Source organism: Chaetodon trifascialis, chromosome 1 (assembly GCF_039877785.1).
Source record: "Chaetodon trifascialis isolate fChaTrf1 chromosome 1, fChaTrf1.hap1, whole genome shotgun sequence".
Classification (NCBI taxonomy): domain Eukaryota; kingdom Metazoa; phylum Chordata; class Actinopteri; order Chaetodontiformes; family Chaetodontidae; genus Chaetodon; species Chaetodon trifascialis.
This window is the reverse complement of record NC_092056.1, coordinates 29,415,449-29,435,599: the sequence shown is the minus strand read 5'-3', so window position 1 is coordinate 29,435,599 and position 20,151 is coordinate 29,415,449. Positions and strand designations below refer to the sequence as shown.

Genomic DNA, 20,151 nt, shown 5'->3' with positions numbered 1-20,151 from the left:
TTTTTCTAAACTTCTATTTACTCTATTTTCCATTTTTTTCTTTGCTCATCTTTTTTCAGGAGATAGAAATGTGCTTGTGTTTTGATGCCAACTAAAAAGCGAGGCGATTGTGACATATCCTCTTTTTTATACTAGTTCATGAAATGCATATCTTTTTTGTGAGCTCTACTCATTTGACCTAATTTTCTTTGTTCGGGGAGGTTACATGACCCTAGGGTCCACATTCCCTGCTCCAATAAATAGATTTTGATATCCAGTCAATCTAATAATCAGGTTAATTATTCACTGTTTTCCCTGCCTTTCCCTTTCTGTTTCTCTGTCTCTTTCTTGGCCTCTCAGGAGAGAAACCCTACCGGTGCCCTCATTGCGACTATGCCGGCACCCAGTCTGCCAGTTTGAAGTACCACCTGGAACGCCACCACCGCGAGCGCCAAAATGGCTCCACCACCTCAGGCCCATCTTCTGGCCACACCCCATCATCTGACCACAAAGAGGATCATGGGAAGACAGCTGGTGGTGGCATCTTTGCCCGACCAGATGTCCTCCGTAATGTTTTCAAGGGCATGCCTCCCAACCTAGACTTCAGGGCAGGTCCATTGCTGCCACATCAGTGGGCGTCAACTGGTATTATGTCTCCACACGACCGAGACCGTGAGCGGGAGCGTGGAGACCGCCGATTTGACTCCGTCTCCTCAGCTGAGAACATGAAGACTGGTGATGGCCCGTCCTCCATTGTCTCATCAGCGACAGATAGCTTCTCCGACCTAAGCAGGGCTTACCAAAGCATGATGGGAAACGGAGTCCACTTTCAAGGTTCTCTTCAAGCCTTCATGGACAGCTTCGTCCTCAACTCCATGAAGAAGGATATGAAGGACAACCAGAATCCAGTACAGCTCCAGGCCCACTGCTACCATGATAATGGTGAGCCCAAAGCAAAGCGGGCTGTCTCAGCTGACCAGGAAAAAGAGGATAAGGCAGAAACCAAACAGAACTCCGAGCCTGGCAAACCTGGGTCCCAGTATGAACCACTTGATCTGTCTGTGTCAGTCCGGCCTGAGTCAGCATCTGGATCTCTCCCCGGCTCTTCAGTCACCATCCATGATAATGTGGCATGGCACGGTTGCCTCTTCTGCTCCTTCTCCACCTCCTCATTGGAGCTCATGGCTCTGCACCTCCAGGCCAACCATCTGGGCAAAGCCCAACCTCAGCGGTCTGATACAGGCAAGGAGCTTCATGGAGAGGCTTCTCCCACCACCTCCACCATTCACTCCTCTAACACCAAGACTTCTAGTGTGACTCTTGACAAAGACGGAGACAGAGATGGAGAGAAAAGCCAGGGAGGCTGGAACAACCACATGGACCAGCCCTACAACCCCTTCCAGAGTGACTTCTACAGGCGGTTTGGTGGTTTGTATGATGGATCCCCAAGGCCCAACCAGGCCCTTCAAGGGTATATAGCCCCAGTGGAGCAAGATCTGGAAATACCTAGCCAGACCTTTGGAGGAGCATCGTCAGCAGGGGATGACCAGATGGGAGAGAGGGGCTCCTGCGAAGATGCTGAAGAGGAGCAGATTGGATCAGATGATGAGACTATAAAGGCTGGAGTGCGCAGTGCTAGTGAGACCCCCTCAACTACTCCTAAGAGACAGCAGGCACAGAATCACTCTGATGAAGAGGAAGAAGAGGGAGGAATGGCTGAAGAGGAAGATGAAAGAGATGATCATGGGCAAAAGGACATGGAGAGAGAGGAAGAAGAAGAAAGCCCAGCTTCAGACCACCTCCAGAACCTCCCAAAACAGCTTCAAGATGATTCTTCTCTGCCCCCAAGGAGTGGAGCTAGTTTGGTGGCATCTTCCTCTGCCATGAAACCACTTTCTTTGGTTCACCAAACCAAGAACCAAGCTCTGGCACTGGAGAAGCAGTGGCAGCAAGGCCTGGGCCTCCTGTCTCCCGGAGGTCCTCCCGGACTGTTGAAGGCTGAGCAGCAGGCCCACCTAGAGAAGCAGATGAACATGCTGTCTGTTCTCAGAGCCTACAGCAATGACAACCTCCCCGCATTCAACGGCCTGGGAGGCGGAGCATCCACAGGGGGCATGAAGAGGCCAGATGCACCTGGTGAGTGTATTTAACCCCTAATTGCACTGTAACTGCTGAAAAGTACACCAACATATATTCACAGACACCTATACCAGCAGAAAACCACACACATAAAAAATCATGAATACACACGTCTTTGAAACACAAATTCAATTTTCCCAGCGCTGCATAGACATAGCCACTAGACACACAAGACAAACACATATACATTTTTTTTCATGACACCCACAAAGGAATCTCAGACACTCACTGAAGGTCTTGAGATTGGCTCTGAAGTGATTTCAGCCTTATTTCAAGCAAGTTTAGAAGCTATCAGCCTGGCGACTAGCAACAGATTAATCTTTATTACACGTTTATATTACTGTGAGTGCAGCGCCTCCCTCCCGCTCCACAGCATGGAGGGAATAACCCTGGATGAGTCAGAGCAGGACCTCAGCTCCCCGTGCCACCTCCTGCACATGTCTCTTAACTATCTTAGCTCTCATAAAGCTGGCTCCCAAAAGCCCATTACTTTATAAGACTCGTCGATCTATGACCCTGTGAAAAATGAACTGTCAACTTTCATGATTCTGCTAAGGTTACAGCCGCTCCTTGAGACTGAAGAAGGAAGTACTTTTTCTTTTTTTTTTCTCTTTTATACAACGCTCTTTTGCTGTTTAGGGATGGTTGCTAAAATGTCTCTACAAGAAGAAAGTAAAAACTTAGTTGGCATTGAGCTTTGAAACACCAACTTATACACACTACAGAGAAAAGAAATGCATAAAACGGGAAGATTACTTAGCTCTGGCAGTGTAGCTGATATCCTCTCAGTGAAAACTCAGAATGGAAAGGGACACATTTGAATGAGTAGGCAATTGCCTGTACTGAATTCAAACTAGCAAAGAAATAACAATAATTAAAAATAATAAGATTTACTATGAAAGGTTCATTCTTTTGAATTCAGTGCCAGATACAGTATGTTTTACCTGGATTAATGTACAGTCTTTACCCAACTGCTGTCATAAAGATGTCATAATGTTTAGAGGTAATGTAATCTAGAAATCCATTTCTTTTGTTTTATTATTTTATTTTATCTGTTTTTTTCCCCCAGTGTTAGCTTCAATATGGCCCAATAGTCTTTTTGTGGATAAGGAAAGAATTGAACATTTTACCTGAAATGTAGAGCTCATGTTTACAGGCACACATTCATAAAGGTACACATTAACCTATAATAATAGTGACCCCTTTGTTAATGAAGCATATGTTCATCTGACCTTTCCATCTGACAAAATATTATCCGTTGTCATGGAACCAGGCTCTCTGCATATCTTAACATCGTGCAAGCATTTTAACCATGCAAGACTGATATATGTTTCATTTAATAGAGAAATGCCTCTCTGTGAGAATGCCCTACTTATTGTCTAATCAGAAAGCCTGTGAAAGCGAGCTATGTAATGTGGGCAGTTCCCTTTGCAACTAGGAATGCTTGACCTTTATAGATAAGGCTCTCTCTGTGGAACAAAAGCCTTTTTTTACATGTTGTTAGTTTGTCCTAGTCTGAGTTAGGCATTCATTGTAATTAGAAAACCCAAAGAATTATTATGTGTCCGACTTCATGGAAATACATATACACCATGCAGATCTCTAGGATGGCACAGACAGTATAGCATAGAGAAAAATATAAAATAGAGAAACACAAGAAAAATCAAGATGTGCTGTTCTTGTATGAATATGAGTGAGCTGTTGTACTTAATGTAACATTACCATCGATGAATTGCCCCGCCAAACTCCACTCCCATCCCAACCACCATCTATCTGTGTGCACTGCCTATATACATGTGTATCAGATAATATAACACTGTATCCTATACTGAATGTCAAGCAGAGCTCTGACAGCTACTGTTATTTCTATTTGCTTATTTCAAACGCATTATTTTTTCCTATCTGTGTCTTATTGGGCAAGCTGAATTCACTATGAACCAGAATGATACTCTGAAAGGAAGATGCAAGAGTGGTGTGATGGGTCCTTCTCAATACACACTTCCTGTGAAAGCTCAGGTTTCTTCACAGTCCATGCAAGTAAATGAACTGGAGGCTCTTGGTTGCCTGTGATGAGTGTGTGTGTGTTTGTCAGTGTTAACCATGTGATGGACTGCATGATGTAGCCCCCATGTTAACCCACACTAACATTGATTACGAGTATTATGATCATCACGACTCTCCCCTGCATCCATGTACTGTCGCTCTTATTACTATCATTACAGCTACTACAAAACAGCTGCACTTCTGCTACTACTGTAATTGCTAATGATTAGCAGCAAAATATACTTTAAGTATTAAAGTTATTTAGTATGTAAAAGTATTATGTAGCCCAATGTTTTTTGTGTGTTATGTCACAAACTGGAGAAATTAGTCCATGCAAGAGATTTTATATAAAATAAATTATGAAACTAGGTTAACACAAGTCACAAGACCAACCAAACGATAGTCACAGTCACATGACCAAACTGTTTATAAGGAAATGAGGATGAGTCATATGAATGTATCCAAAAGAGTGTAAATCAGTACCCACCTCAAATGGCAGATGGTTTTTCTGGTAAACAGAAAAGAGAGGAACATTGAACAGTGAAGAGTATGGACAGCAGGAAATGAGGTTCAAACCACTGACCTAAAGTGCACATCAAAATGTTGTTGATAGCTTGTAAGCTCACCACAAGTCTAACATGAGAACTGCAGCGAGACAAAGCAAACTCACAATGCTCCATCCTCACTAAATTCCAGCAGCCAAATGCACACAAAACTGGAACAGACACAGAAGTGCTTGACCAAAGTAGCGTACCCAACGGTTCCTCTAAACAAAAGGCTCGACGCACAGGACAGAGAGGAAACCAAGCTACAGCAAAGCTCAGACAAAACCATCAAAAGCACGAGTACATATTAGCGGAATTGCAAGCTGCCAAGTGTGACACACAACATTACGGTATCAAATGATCATGGAATTGTTCTTACTTTGCTTTACTACTTTACTTTTATCTGCAAAAATACCAAAGACTGTGGCCAAATAAATGTAGCATGCTAAAGAGTGTATTTGTCCCTGAAATGCAGTGAAGCATAATGCAGCATTAAATGGAAATAATATCTCAGAACTGAACTAAGTTCAGTTCTTGGGTAAATGTACTCCTAGCACTGATACTATTGTTACTGCTGCCTCTACTTCTATTGGGACTGCCAGTTCGGCTGCACATACTACAGTTGCATAAAAATGTGAAAATAGACACACTTGTTTCATGGTAAAATGCACTTTTACAGTCCCTCTTTATGTGTCCACTTGTAAACCCCTTGTGTTGGGGGTCACCCGCAGCATGAAGAGCAACAACCACACATTCCACAGTTATTTGGTGGGTGGAGAAGGTGGGGGTAGCAAAGACGTCCGGAAAACTCAATTCAGACCTGGCAAAATGTGATTATCTGGAGTGGGTTTGCATTAGGTTTGTATGCAAATACAGCATAAATCATTAATATCGAAATTCTCCCCTGAATCTGTGGGAGCTGTTGTAGGGCACGCGCTGCACGTCTGGAGTGGCCGTCTCTTCATTAGTATGCCCAGAGGAGGGGAAAAGGGTTACAATGCGCATGAATCTACTTGCACTCTGACACATAACAGATACACACATATACAGATCCACACACACATTGTCACACATTTGTAGTATTAAACCACACCTCCTTAAATTGGCCCTGGAATTGCATTTATCAATAAATGTCATTAACAGCAGCAGTGGCCCTGAGGTCTCTGTAATCAGACAAGGTATCTGGTTACTGAGGTACAGTACGCTGTGTAAAGATTGATATGAACCCGAACCATTTGCTGTACTGTAGATGCGTTTAAAGCAATCAATACTTGGCTGCAGTGGAGACCTATCTATAGCCATGCATTATCAAACATGAAGTATTACATTATTCAAACAGTGCTGTACATGCCATGACTGCTTGCGAACATTGCTCCTCACATCGTATTACTTACATTACCTCACCTCCCTCGTTCATTTAATATATTAAATGTGGACCAGGACTTTAGAAGGTTGAGATTGACAAGCTGGAGAGGAAGTGTTGATAGAAGTGTCGGACTTAGATGAGCGCGTCGAGGATTGCAGAGGAGAAAATGGCAGATCTCATAGCCGAGCACCTCTCGCAATTTGAGAAGTAGGCTACATAAACAGGGACTTAGTGGATAGGAGAGAGAAAGAAGAGAGGGAAATGCTGTATATTCTCACATCAATTAGACCCATCACTTCCAATTTACAAGTACTCTCACATCGTGCTCTGTAGTTCTCCTCATAAGTGCTGTTGTTTGTTGGTGTTTGTTGTTGATAAAAAACTCTCTTAGAGAGTCACCTCCTGTACACACATTAGATGACAGTAAAAAGTCTATTTCTGAAGACTTGAGAGGATGAATATGCTCTCAAGTCAACAGGATGATGGTGCCTCACTGGCTCTTTATAACAGCAAAAGACACAGCAACGTAGCAGCAGTAAAAATGTCTGAGTGAGTCTCTTGAATTGTACGGAATGACTGAAAGTCTGTACTTGTAAATAATGTAAGCATTAAATAAGATCTAGGTTTTAGTTTAACAATATTGTTTTGGAATAGAAATTCACACTCATCACTATGACACTGAAAAATAGCTTTTTGAAATGTATTCTATCTTTCATTATTTAGTATTTATTCTGTAGACGTGTGTGTGTGTGTGTGTGTGTGTGTGTGTGTGACCCAGAAATGCACAGCACAAACTCAATTGCAAAGCAAACAAAGCAACAGTGCAGCATTGCCTCACCATGCAACAGAGTTTAACCAAACTTGGCTTTAAGCCGTCATAGGCCTAGTCTGAAGCTGGACACTGGAAACTCCACCCACTGATAAAAGTCACAGCATGTGGCTGAAATCTCAACAGAAGTCTAGTAAGTGGCCCTTAAGAAGGTTTGGTTAGGACACGTTATGCTGTCTTCAACACAAAGTGTGTAAAACTATTGGTTTGAATCGCTTGCTTTCAATCTTAAAAGCGAGGGCTCAGATATGTTAAGCTGGTCTTTATTTTGAAGACAGTGTAATTCATTTGTTACTTACTGTTCCATCTCTGTCACTTACTCTTTTGCAACAACATCCCACAACTCCACAGGGAGAAATCCATCAGAAACACCAGGTTTTTCACAGACCCTGGCTTCCATAAATTGGAATGCAGTTCAGTTACAAGCCTTTTTTGATTTAAGCAAGGGTGTGGCTATAATTAACATGCACCAATGATCCTGACTACATTGCTCGTTAGTTACTTTGACATAACCATAGCCACCTTTAATTGAAAGCAAAAAAGTTTATAACACTTCTCTGGTGGTTGATGAGAGGCATTCTAGGAAATATAGATAAAGTGCAACTGAAGAGAAAGTAAAAACAGCTGCTTGATTGGGGAAAAAGGGAAAAGTAGAAGTAAGTAATGATGCAGAATAATGTTAGAATGTCCATGGGTGATTTTTTAACTCGAGTAAAAGCCCGAAGCGTTACTGGCAAAATGGTGTCCTCGAGTCAGAACAGCTCTCAAGAAAATCTGCAAAAACTATGAGATTCATACACACACTGACATGCACACAAGTATTAATCCCATGATGTCTGCTCCTCGTCTGCATCAGTGGGAAATCCTTTTACATTGTAAACATATTGTTGGGCTTGTTGCTGGTGCCCTAAATGTAAAACACTGCACATCTAATACAGAAATAATGAGCAAGATTTTATTTTACTTTTCCCCTCATGTGCTCTTGCTGTGACGCCCTTGGCCTTTTTGTCCTTCAACCCTTAAATTTCTGAAATGTTGTGTGTCTGTAAGTGTGTGTGTGTGCATGGGGGTAAGGGAGTTTGGTTTTCATCTTAAATACAGCACTAGTTGTGTCACTAGTGGCCAATTACCTCTGTCAGAGGGAGTGCACTCCTGCCTGCCTTCACTGTGCGGGATTTGAACCCATGAGTGCTGAGGTCACATTTTAGAACAATGCTAGAAATGCACAGACCGTCCACACACACACATGCACACACATACATCTGTATACTCATGGAGAACAAGGCATGCTTGCTGAGTGTAGAATGTGTGTGTGTGTGCGTGCGCACATATGTGTGTGTGAAGTTCTGCAAAGCACTGATTGTAATTAAAGACATATGGTGGGATTGGTGGGCTCACTGTGAAGCGCAGATGTAGTGGATCACAGTCGGCATTACTGGTGTAATTTTCACTTTCTCTGGTTTAAGTGGAAGAAAGGTAGGCACACATGCTGGTGTCAGTACGACACAGACACAGTAACCAAAATTGTCTCCACAAACAAGCAGCACTCACAGTCATCACACATTAATGCATCCTGGGTTTGTATTTATCAACCTGCTAAAAATGACTGTTTGGACTAAAAGGAGTTTTCGGGGGATTTATGAGCAGAATGTGGCCGAAATGGAATATGATACTGAAACGTATGTTTTCATGAGAGTATGCTCACCTGAAAATGAAATGTTGCTTTTCCCTACCTTAGAATGAACTCTTTGCCAACACAGGGACGGGGAGGGTGTGAGTCCTCTTCCAATGAATCTGCCATGTTTCTACAGAAGCTCAGGATGGACAAACAAACAGTGGCTCTAGAGAGCACCTTTTGTGTTTTTTGCAAGTCGCACAGCCACCATAGGTTATCCTACATGCTTGGTGAGGGAGGGGTGAGACAAGGGGTATTCAGATAGTTGAAATATGCAGCCTCACCGCTAGATGCCACTAAATCCAACACACTGGACCTTTAACGGAAAGATAAAGGTATTAACAGTCATTTTTATTCCTAGCCAGAAACAAATAAAAGCTATTTGTCAAATTTCGTAGACACCCAAGACATGGTTTGGAATTTATTTTTAGCATACTTGCATTTTGCATTTGATTTGAACGTTTGATAGGATGTTACACCACCTTTTATCAGGGGTGGTGAACAACAAGGATAACATGTTTTGACACTGATTTTGTTTGCAATCACTTTGTATTCTTCCTCATTGTCTAAATCCTCCCCATTATATGATTTCTCAGATGTATGTCATCTACCAGCTGCAGGAGTTCTTTCCTGATCCATCCTGGTTCACTTATTCTTTCCATTTCAGCCAATTTTATTTTATTTTAGTTCATTAACCCTATTTATATAAGTACAGTATATTTCTCCTTAATTTCATGTGTTTATTCATACTTGTTTATTAAATATTAAGAATTTCGCACAAATGTAACGAAGATTGAATATTTTTACATAAAGTAGGTATAGCCTGACCATCATCTCCACACAACTGGACTCCTTTCTCAGGTATAACATCCCTTTTATCTCAGTTCTGTCTGACCGATCGAAGCTCGCACACCTGCATGCGTGCATTCACACTCACAAACACACACACGCGCACACCCACTCACATTTAAAACTTGTGATAATGCAAAACCTGGTAATTGCCAATAATATTGTCCTCATCAGGTGGTTAATTACCATGAATTTGGTTGCTGTTGTCTCCAGCAAACATGTGCACACACACATAAACACTCACACAAAATGCTTTGACAAGTGCAAAAGACCTAGGGTACTTATTGCTCCCAGACACCCCTGTGTTTACTAATGAGCCAGACAGATAGCTTACCTGCATAGCAGAAAATATTGTGTACACTTAAAAATAGGTCTGAGTGCTCAGAAAGGTGACAGCCGAGGATCCAAGTTGGGGCAGGGAGGGACAGATCTATTTAGATGACGCATAAAGGCTAGAGAGGTATAAAAGCTCTGATCATTTATTTAGCCACTAGACTCTAGTTGTTAAACGGTCAGTGGTTAAAAGTCTCTTTTCTGATGGGGTACACACAAACTGATAGAATTCCAAAACAAAACCACATGAACATCTAAACTCTTTGTCATACTTTTGTCCTTTCATTGTGGCTGCTCCATTATTTCTGTTTCCTTCCCATGTTCAGTGTAGACAGTTCTACAATACAGTACTACATCAAAAGCATCAAGGACAACTAGTACCATATAGCTGTATGCTTTGGAAACATCTGAAAATCTTTTGTTGCGCACTGTCAAATCCTGTAGTATTTGACTTCAGCAATGCTGTGAGCTTCAATAGGTTAGACTGTTCAATGTTTCTTCCAGTCATCACTGACAGTGCGCTGACACCCACGCAAAGAGCAGGCTGTCATCTCTTAGATAACTTTTCATTCATTACAACTTGGTTCTCATTTTTGTGGTTTTGGCCCTTGTTTTTATCGGTCATGGTAGCATTATACTCACCAAAGTAATTGCTGAGATCTGGGAACACTGCAGCATCTCTACAGCAGTGTCCAACAGGGTAAGACACATAAACAGTTGTTCAATCAGTAACACTGTAAGAAAAGCTCATAGTTTAGCCTTATCATTGAGACTATTTGGAGGTAAAGGTGAATGTGGGTTATTCCACACTGCACAGGAAAGCTATGTGCGTGCACAGCTGTGGTAGGTCAGAGTTGAAACAGGAAGAGGTGGATGTTCAGTTTGCCTTTGTTTTCCCTTCTTAAAGCCTTCAGCTTAAGTGGAGGTCTGCTTAATGTGAACCTGTGTAACTTTTACTGAACAGCAGCATTGTGGTCACAAGTGATGATTGCAATCTATTGACAATTATTATACGACAGACTAACAGTAGCGAAAGTAGTAAGTAGTAAGTCCTTAAAGAGAGAACCACTGAGTTCTTTATCAAACTTGCAATGCGCAGAAGACTGTGTTATTTCATCTTTAAAGCGTCACACAGTCTTTATTTAAAACTTGTCACCTGACTCTGAGATTATCTATCCCAGAGTCAGGTATCTGTCTCATTTCTTTTTAGCATTCCCACATCTCACAAATCTTTTCAGAAATTGTGGCTGTGTTTTCTTACAAAATCCCGTGTGTGGTCTGATGCTGGTAACATGGTTTCGGTTCAGAGAATGTCAGTGTCGGGTCATGCTTCTCCCTCAAACTCTCGGTTATGTCATTGGACCAGACTGTTCAGATAAATCATTTATTGGTGGTAAATTGAATTGCAGGCTTGCAAAGGTTCTTGTAAACAGCTTAACCTGATTAAAACTTCAACTGGAGTTTGACCAATATCTGAGTGAGAGTGCATGGAAACTGAACCACTGATGTTTCTCTGCTCAGACCAAAGCAAGTCCATTAGCACTTCTTCCTCTCTTCTTGGATCTCGCCGTTTCACTTTCCCACACTCCAGGATCCTCCCTTTTCTTTATCTCTCGCTCTCTGTCTTTCTTTCTCTCCTTGTTGCTGGAGGGCATGGGCTCCTCTAGTGATTAAGCCGTCTGGAGGCCTGTCTATCTGTCTTTTACTGAGAAGAAGAAGACGACTGTTGGTGAAACACTTCCCCAGGCTTTCATTGTGTGCCTCTGCCATGCCGAGATGACAGCTTTTTGACGTCTGGTGAAGCGAGGTGCTATTTCACATGTGCTACAACTTTGGCTGTTTAACTTGTGCCGAGGTGAATTATCACCTTGTCGCCCCAAAGTGCAAATAGTGTAGTTTTCAAAGAGCAATTAAGTGTAATAGGTGCTGTCAAGCCCTAAGGATGGTACCTGTTGCTCACTCTCTCTGCTTCTCTTTTCTCCTCTGCTGATGTGATAACTCTAAAAATATTTTGACCTCGCTAATTCCTCAGATATTAACTGCTGCCTGCTGAAAGGTCCTTTTTGAAAAGGCTTCATATTTTCTTCCCATTCTCTCTCTCTGCCATAAGCACTAATACCGCCGATGATATTGGCCACATCACGTTTCCTGGAAGTACAGTACAGTGAATGAAGGGCAGTATCGAGTTGCCCTTGAAGAGGAAATGGAGACGAATGCTGGATGATTGCAAAGTTACATGACAATTATTCTATTCATTATTTTAGAAACGGGATGGGGAAACAGGAGAGAAGACAGCGTGGGAGCTGGGAAGGTTACTGGGAACTGGAGATCACATTCTATATGTGTGTGTGTGTGTGTGTGTGTGTGTGTGTGTGTGTGTGTGTGTGTGTGTGTGTGTGTGTGTGTGTTCACATGCAAATCAAGTGCTTTTATGTATATATGCAAGTCTGCATACCCTGTCCCCCCATGCACACTCATAGCCACGTCAATGCACGTTGTATTCAATATTGCAGAACATGAAACAATGGGTTATAAATTGGCCTTCCAACCCGATATATTTGACATGATCTCTGCTTCCCATCTCGTTAGTTTGCTGTTTGTTTCTTTTCTTCCCTGACTCCTGTAGACTTTGTTCAGTTTGAGTTGCTCCTCTTAAGAATGCAACGTTCCCTTCCCAAGGCGCCCCGGAGATGTGAGGAGGACGCCTCAGAGGAGTTGTACTCAAAAAGCTCCTCATCCTCCGAGGGAGAGACAGAGAGAGACAGTAGAGACAGAGACAGAGAGAGAGAACAGTACCGGCAGGCAAAGACACACAGGCATAATAACTACACTTACACAGCTAGTCGACACATAATGAGACAATGCCGCAGCAACTTCAAGGAAAAACACAGATATATAAAAAACAACAGAGAGTAAGGCAGACAGAGAGGGAAACAGGGGGTTGAGGGGGGTAAAAAAAATGAAGAAACTATGTCAACTTTTATTTCCTCTGTTATTCCACATCAATGGAGGCATGCAGTGATACTAATAAAAACAAAAAATATACACAGGTATAGACACATAGGCAGCAAGTTGGCGTGTTTGAAAAGCTCTGAGGCAATTAAAGACAAATAACTTGCATTATTTCCCGTAGTGAACGATGATCCCGACCACTCGCTAAAAACATGTTTGATTTAAACATCAAAAAGCGCCAAGAAACAAATAAATAAGACTCAAATAAACAAAGTTGCACAGGGAGAAAAAAAAGGAAACAGAGCGATAGAGAGAGAACACAAACCGCGGGGGGAATAAGAAAAAGAATAGCGAGCATCGAGACAAATAAGCCAGCAATATTATAACATTAGCAGTTAGAAAATACACTTAATTCCTCGGCAGAGATGGATATAAACTGCATTGTTGCGTTGCAAATCCCAGCGACTGGATTTAAACTGCTGCATTGTTTTATTAGGGAAATATGGGGGTGGAGGAACACTGCTTGTTCTAATTACAGTGATTTAATCAGGATTAGAGAGGTTACCTGGATGAGGCTAGGGGGCATCCATGGCAAGGGCACATGCTTTTAGACAGACTGGTAACATGCAGTGGGATGTTTCACAGAGCTGGTCCTTATCAAAACTCATCTGCGACAATGACTTCAGCTTCTAAAACAATGACTTTCTTTGCTCTTGCATGAGTAAACACTGGCCTATTGTTCTGCCTCTCTTTCCCTGCTCTCTCTGTCTTTATTTCTTTTCCTTTTTTCCCTCCTGCCTAGTTAAACAGCCGGCAGAGGGAATCCATTTTAATCTGATTAATAACTTGGTTGATCACATATAACCCAATTTTCATTCAGTGCCGCCCTTGTCTGCGCAGCCACACCCACGCTGACCTTTGGACTCGCCACAGTAACAATAAAGCACAATAAGCACCATTGTCCTGTCAAAAAAGCTGAAGATGTTTTACATCATTACAAAAATTTTATGTCCCATCGTTTTAAATGAGATGCTTTCCACAAAAGGCCAGGCATGCAATTGAGTGTGTGTGTGTGTGTGTGTGTGTGTGGGGGGGGGGTTATTACAAGTGGGATTCGAGTTTCCTGGGTCGCAGGGATGGGAACAACTTTTCTCATGCATTCACAGTAATATGAATCGTCCTTTTAAAACAGATATGGTTACATATTAGTTTTGAAAGGTACAGTAACTGGCTCAGCGTTAAGCTGCCCTCCAACACTGGGGTTCTTTGTTCCCTGGCCGAGCTAATAACTGGCCCCTGATCCTCATCTCTTACTGGTTGCGGAAGAACACTCTCAACTTTTTTTTTTCTCCATCTTTTTCCCCCTGAATGTATCTTTGATTACACCGTTATATGAGCTTCGTTTTGTCATTTCAATTTCACTCGATGTGTTTAGCGCTGAGAGATTTGTATTCAGGATTGGCAATTATGATTAGAATGCCACAAAGTAAGCCTTGTGAGTTTTTGCAATGACAAGTGAAAGAGAGAGAAAAAAATACCCTTCCTCCCATTCTCTCCCTCCTTTTCTCTCTCACACATACACACACAGGAAATATGAATCAAATATTCATGAAGTGGGCTGAGGTTTTCATACACCCATATGCTTCCTCATTCAAGCAGCTTGCAGTGGACAGAGGCATCCATCCAGCTTGTATGACACAGCTGAGTGTGACAGAGAGCATGACAACACCCCTCCGCCACCTATCACCACTACCGCTGCCATCACGATAATCATCAAATAGGTCATAGCAAACATGCACTCCTCTCCTCCGCTCCTCTCTTTTTCCTTTGTCCTTGTTGCCCTCCGCTGTACCCCACGACTTCCTCTTTCAGTTAATAATCTGTTGTGAGAGAGATGAGTCCTCCTAGTTCCGTGATTCACTGGCCAGGAATCCTTGTAAAATCAGGGCGCCGTGCATTCGCCAGTTTCCAGAAATTGTAAGAACTTTATGGTTTATAGTTTTTTATTATCCCTCGGCAGGAATGAAAAGGGTGCTGAAAGAGGAGGGGTCCGGGGATGGGGGGGTGGTGGGTGGATTAAAACTGGAGGGATTAGCACCATACTTTAAGATAAATCTTTTTTAATGTGAAACCTCATCCCCGCTCATTCTGGGGTAACCACTCTTATTAACTGCTTTTCTATCACTCCCTTTTGTGCGGCCTATTTTTTCGCTGAGCAACTTTAAGTACAGGCTTTTGGACACGGCCGTGCACCGCCAACTCTGCCAGTTACACAAACAACGTCCCTTTTTAAGCTTTTAAACACAGAACAATGGCAAAGCACATAGCTGCGCACATTAATGCTTTTGTATATGGGAGGGAAAGAAAAAAAAGGCAAGAAAGCAGAGAAGAAAAGAGATAAGCAGAGCTTGGCTGAGCTGCCCCTCCATCCCTCCGTCTCCCTTTCTCTCTCTCTTTTTTCTCTTTCTCCCTCTCTCTATCGCTGTGAAAGAAGGAATCTCTCTTTCCATCATCAAATCCAGGCTGATCTGTATGTGTCGGGGGCTAAACAGACAAACATCATATTCTCAGTCTCCAGACTCTAATTGACTGAACAAGGATTGGTCACACTTTTAAGAAGCGTTCCATAATGGATTTCCATGTTTGTGCCTCTTTTAACTGGCAGCGCGAATGGAAGGCATAAATGTTGTCTTTATTACCGAAAACAACAGCCCTCTCTCTTTCTGTCTCCCTCTATCTCTCTGCATCTCCTTTTTTTTCTCGCCGTAAAAGATGATTTCAGTGCGACGGTCGGCATTCATTGCAAGGTCAACGCTGCCTGACAGATGACAAACGATCTCAAGATGGCCACATCATCTGTCCTGTAGTTGTTGTGTGCAAAAGAGATGAATGCATCTATTTTTTCTTCTTTGTTCTTCTCCACTTCTTTAATTTCATTATCACGTCATGGGGGGCAGAGTGACAAAAACAGCCACCTGATTATCCGTGGCACCGGCGAGAAGTGCTTCCAGGCCAAAAGCAAACGGGGGGAGGAGGAGGTGGAGGGGGGGCAAATGAACAAGAAGGGAATCTTTTCAAAAAATCGGCACTTATCGTGTTTCTGTATCAAGAAGCAGACTTGGCAAGAGGTGGGGATTCTGTATTATGGACAAGCTGCTCATCAGATGGGAGTTGGGTTTATTTCTGTGGCCCACCCTCCCTCCCCCCAGCTCCCCTCTATCCATCCATCCCTCCCTCCTTCCCATCCACTGCCACCCCTCTTGTTTGCTTCCAATCCAAGATGTGTCTCATTTTCTCTGACTGGACAGCTACATCAGAAATGCCCAAAAGAACTTGGCATCTTTTTGTGGACAGAACACAACTTTTTATTTAAATTATTTGATTGATTCTCTCACTGTTCATTGTTTTTTCTTCTTCCCTTCATCTTTTTTTCCCCCCTCATTATCTGCACTACGGAGGACAGGATACACACACGCACGCACACACACACACACACGCACAGAGCTAAACTCCATCTCTGCGAGTGACGGCCACTTTTGACAAAACACTAAGTGCATTTCTTAATTATCTGACTTCTCTCTAATACTGTTGTCATCTCGCAGACAATCCCTCTCTTCGCTCTCTGATGTTGTTATTATGTTCTCATTTGGACGTCGGCTCTCTGCAGGTAGTCATCCCCCGCCACCCCTCACAGTATCCCCCCTCCTCCTCTCACACACACACACACTTCTCCTCACTGGTCCTTGTTAAACTTTGCTTCGTCGCCATATGTATTGTCAAAAATGTAGAGCATCACTGGATTGGAGTGGTATCAATTTGTCGAACAGCATTTTCTGAATTAAAAAGATTTTTTTTTATTGAGTCTACACACACACACACACACGCACGCACACACACGCACGCACGCATGCTATGACCGCTGGAAGCAGTCAATAGGCTGAGGGGTTTGATGTGGATTAGCAGACTGTGCAGCAGATAGTGGAATGGAAGACAGAAGATCATGGGGGGTGTCTTTCTCCTCCTTTACAGATGAATCCATCCCATGCTCAACACCATCCCGCCGCCCTTCCTCTTCTTCCTTTCATCATTTGACAAAAAAAAAAAAAAGTTTGGCTTGTTAATTAAGAAAACAAATATTGAGCAACTTTATCAGAAGTGAGACAGCAGGCACACCTTTTTTTTTTTTTTAACATGATTTTTTACTCTTTGCTTTGTTTCCCTCTTTGTGAAAGAGTGCCGTCAGCCTACCTGAAGTTTTATGAGAACACGTCTTTCTTCCAGGCTGTTAGCTTGAACACAGTGCAGAGCTTTTTTAGGAGGGGATTGTCAGCTCATTTCCATTTAGCATTTAAAGTTTACAGAGAAAAAGCTACCGTCTCCATGCAAATCTCAGACCCTTTTTAGTGTTTCCAGTAACTCAGGTATGTTTAATCTATCCAGTGTGCTCCTACTGTAGATTCCCTTGCACAATAAAGTGGGCCACACTAGTCTATTGGCTTTTTGGGGCCTTGAATGCAGAGGTTGCAGTATTGGATCTTACACCTATTGAAGCTGACGCAGTATAACAAAGCGTGCAGGGCCAAAAGTAATGATCATATACAAATATCAATATGAGAAAGAGTGTGTGCTAAAGAAGACGCATTGCTATTGATGTTTAAATAACTGTAGTGTCAGAGAGATGGAGAGAGGGGGAAAAATGTGAATCATATTTTCTCAATGTGTCTTGTGGACTGGAAAAAAAAAAAGCACTTAATCGAACACACCTCTCGAGGTGCACACAGTGAAGCCAGTGGCAAGATAAAAACAGCACCTCTGTCTTTTCTCTTTCTCTGTGCCGAGTGGACAAAACTACAAACAAATATATAATCAGTCAGTATGCCATTTTTGCTGTGAGACGCATTATCTGCCGGCGTTGCCGCTCAATCCGGAAAGAGACAAAGAAGAGAGCGTTCGACAATGCAAACTCCGATGATAAAAACCAGAAAAAATTTATGTCTTCAAAAGTGTTTTTTTTTTCCACTCCTGTGTGTGTCTTTTAATTTGTCTGGGCAAACGCAGCTGTATTTGCATTTCAAATACTCATATTTGAAGAGGGTGGTTTAAATGCCAAGACGCGAATTGATGACAATCACCTCGACTCAAAAGCATCGGCAAAAACCCTTTCTCTTCGCTGCTGGCATTAAAACTACACCAACGGCCGCAGCGCAAACACAATACAAATATATATTTATCTTGCCTAACTCCTTTCTTCCTCCATCAACCTTTCTCTCGCTCTCTCTCTCTCTCTCTCCCTCCATCTCATTATTTTAGTATCACTTTACATTTGAATATCAGTTTCTAAATTCACAGGGCAACAGTGTGTGAGCCGCCGCTAACAAACTAAAATAAGAGAATAGTCAGCGGGGTTCAGAATGAGGAGGAATTGATTCAACTGCAAACAGTTGGGGTGCATAAACACTTTCACACACACACGCACACACACTCATACGCACTGCCTCCTCCCCTTTCACTGCCTTTTCATCACTTTTCCATATTCATTTCTGTAATTTACAGTAAATCCAATAGCTGTCAGTCACACACACACAGGAAAAAAAAAAAGAAAAGAAAAAAATGCTGTAAATTTACAGCTTAGGGAAACAGCTGCTGCAACATTTACAGCAAAGACCACTCTAAAATATTAAAGATGTGTCATCACCGGCGCTCGGCCCCTGCATCTGTAACCATCTGCTTTCTATTAAAACATTACACCCAAAAAAAGCACATGCAGCCGCTCGCTCGCTCACTCCGTCGCTCGGCGATGCTATTTCCAGCCTTTTTTTTCTTCCTTTCTTTTCAGATCTGCTTGATCTGGGGGAAACTGCACTGGCACAGACAAACAACCTTTTGAGTCCTGCTGAACTCAAAAAAACAAGTTCCTGAATATCTGCTGGAGCTGTTGTACAGCCTCTGCTATAAAGCAGCTGATATGAAATACAACAGGATACTGACAGATCAAAAAGTGCACGACTACAGAGGTCACAGGTTCAGAAGTTTAAGGCAGTCCTGCCTTCTGTGCTGCTCACTGAGCACAGTTCACCACCTGTTTAGACTGAGATACATTATCCTGAGCTCCATCAATAGTGCATCACGCTGATGTTTGTTAACATGTTTTCGGGGCTTACTTTATCTGAAATTATTATTTCTTCTTTGACGATTCTATCTTCCCTCTGATAAATAATAACCGGAGGTCACAAACACAACCCTCCTTTTGATTTATTTCATTACATTACTGGTTCTGTCCGTGTGGCCTTCAGTAAGACACTGAACCCTCCAGTTGCCATGACTAAGAGCATCAGCTAAATGTCTAAAATGTAAAATTACAGTCCTCTCTTCCCTGATGTCCTTGGGTTACTCAGGGGTGTGGAGGCGTACAATGACTCAGACTGTTTGGGGCGATGACATCTGTCCTGTTAGAACAGATAGAGAGAGAAGAGAGGAGAGTGAGAGCTGGGCTTCTGAAAGCAGCGTCACAAAATATTATGTTACAACCGAACAGAGAGATGGGAGGAGAGACTTATGGGCAGAGTCAAAGGTAAACAATTACAACATCGTGACTCACTTTTTTGGAGAGCAGCTAAAGGAAGATCATCTCTCCCACTTAATAGGTAATTTCCTTTGTCTCCTGAGAATCGTATCACATGTTGCTGCCTTCGACGGGGTGGTCTGCCGAGGTAAACGGCAAACGAGACAGAGGGAGAAAAAAATTACAGATTGAAACTTGGCTGGAAAAGTTTCACAACAGCGTTCTTTGAGAAACATTCTGTTCAAATTAAACAAGTGCCTGTTTGTGAGGAATGTAACAACAGATTCAGAGGGACATTTCCCAGTTTCTCTCGCTGCTTTTTTCTTTTTTTTTTTTGATATGTCTTGCTTTCTGTCATCCTCTCTGTGCAGAACTAGCTGTCCATTTTGGGGCCGATCTCTTCCTTCATTTGCAACCACATCCCCCTCTCGTTTTCCTTTTCTCTCTTTATGTCTCTCCGTTACTCTCCCTTGTGATGTCACTATCTCGGCGTGAATCATTAGGATATCAGTGTTCAGCCAGTGACAGAAAGCGCATGATTAACAAGCTCTCTTGTTTTTCCTCTCCTCTTTATCCTCCTCCCTTTTTTCTGAAACGAGGACTCCCGCTGCTCCCAACGACGTTTCTCCTCATTCCACCCCCCCTCCTCATCATCCCTCCTTCCCTTCTCTTCTTCCCTGTCGTGGATGGCAGGGAGTCACAGGTGTGTGACAATAATTACACATACACTCAGAAAAAAATAATGTCGTTTCCTCCATTTAATAAGTTTGCAGTAAAATAGGCAGGGAGATAGAGAGAGAGGCAGAGAGCTCGAATCTTATCGGATACCCCAACCTCTAACTTAATCATATGGCTCTTAAGAGCAGCCTGCCACCAGCT

The 20,151-nt window shown here is 42.6% G+C and overlaps 1 protein-coding gene across 8 annotated transcripts in view; it reads left to right on the top strand.

Annotated features, from left to right (window-relative positions):
• Positions 1–20,151, top strand: part of znf536 (zinc finger protein 536) — a 223,851-nt gene that overhangs the window by 155,257 nt on the left and 48,443 nt on the right. For all 8 annotated transcript variants that reach the window (XM_070964539.1, XM_070964512.1, XM_070964521.1 and 5 more), the window contains one exon: positions 340–2,115. In XM_070964539.1, the coding sequence (XP_070820640.1) occupies positions 340–2,115 (1,776 nt within the window). The remainder of the gene's footprint in view (positions 1–339; positions 2,116–20,151) is intronic.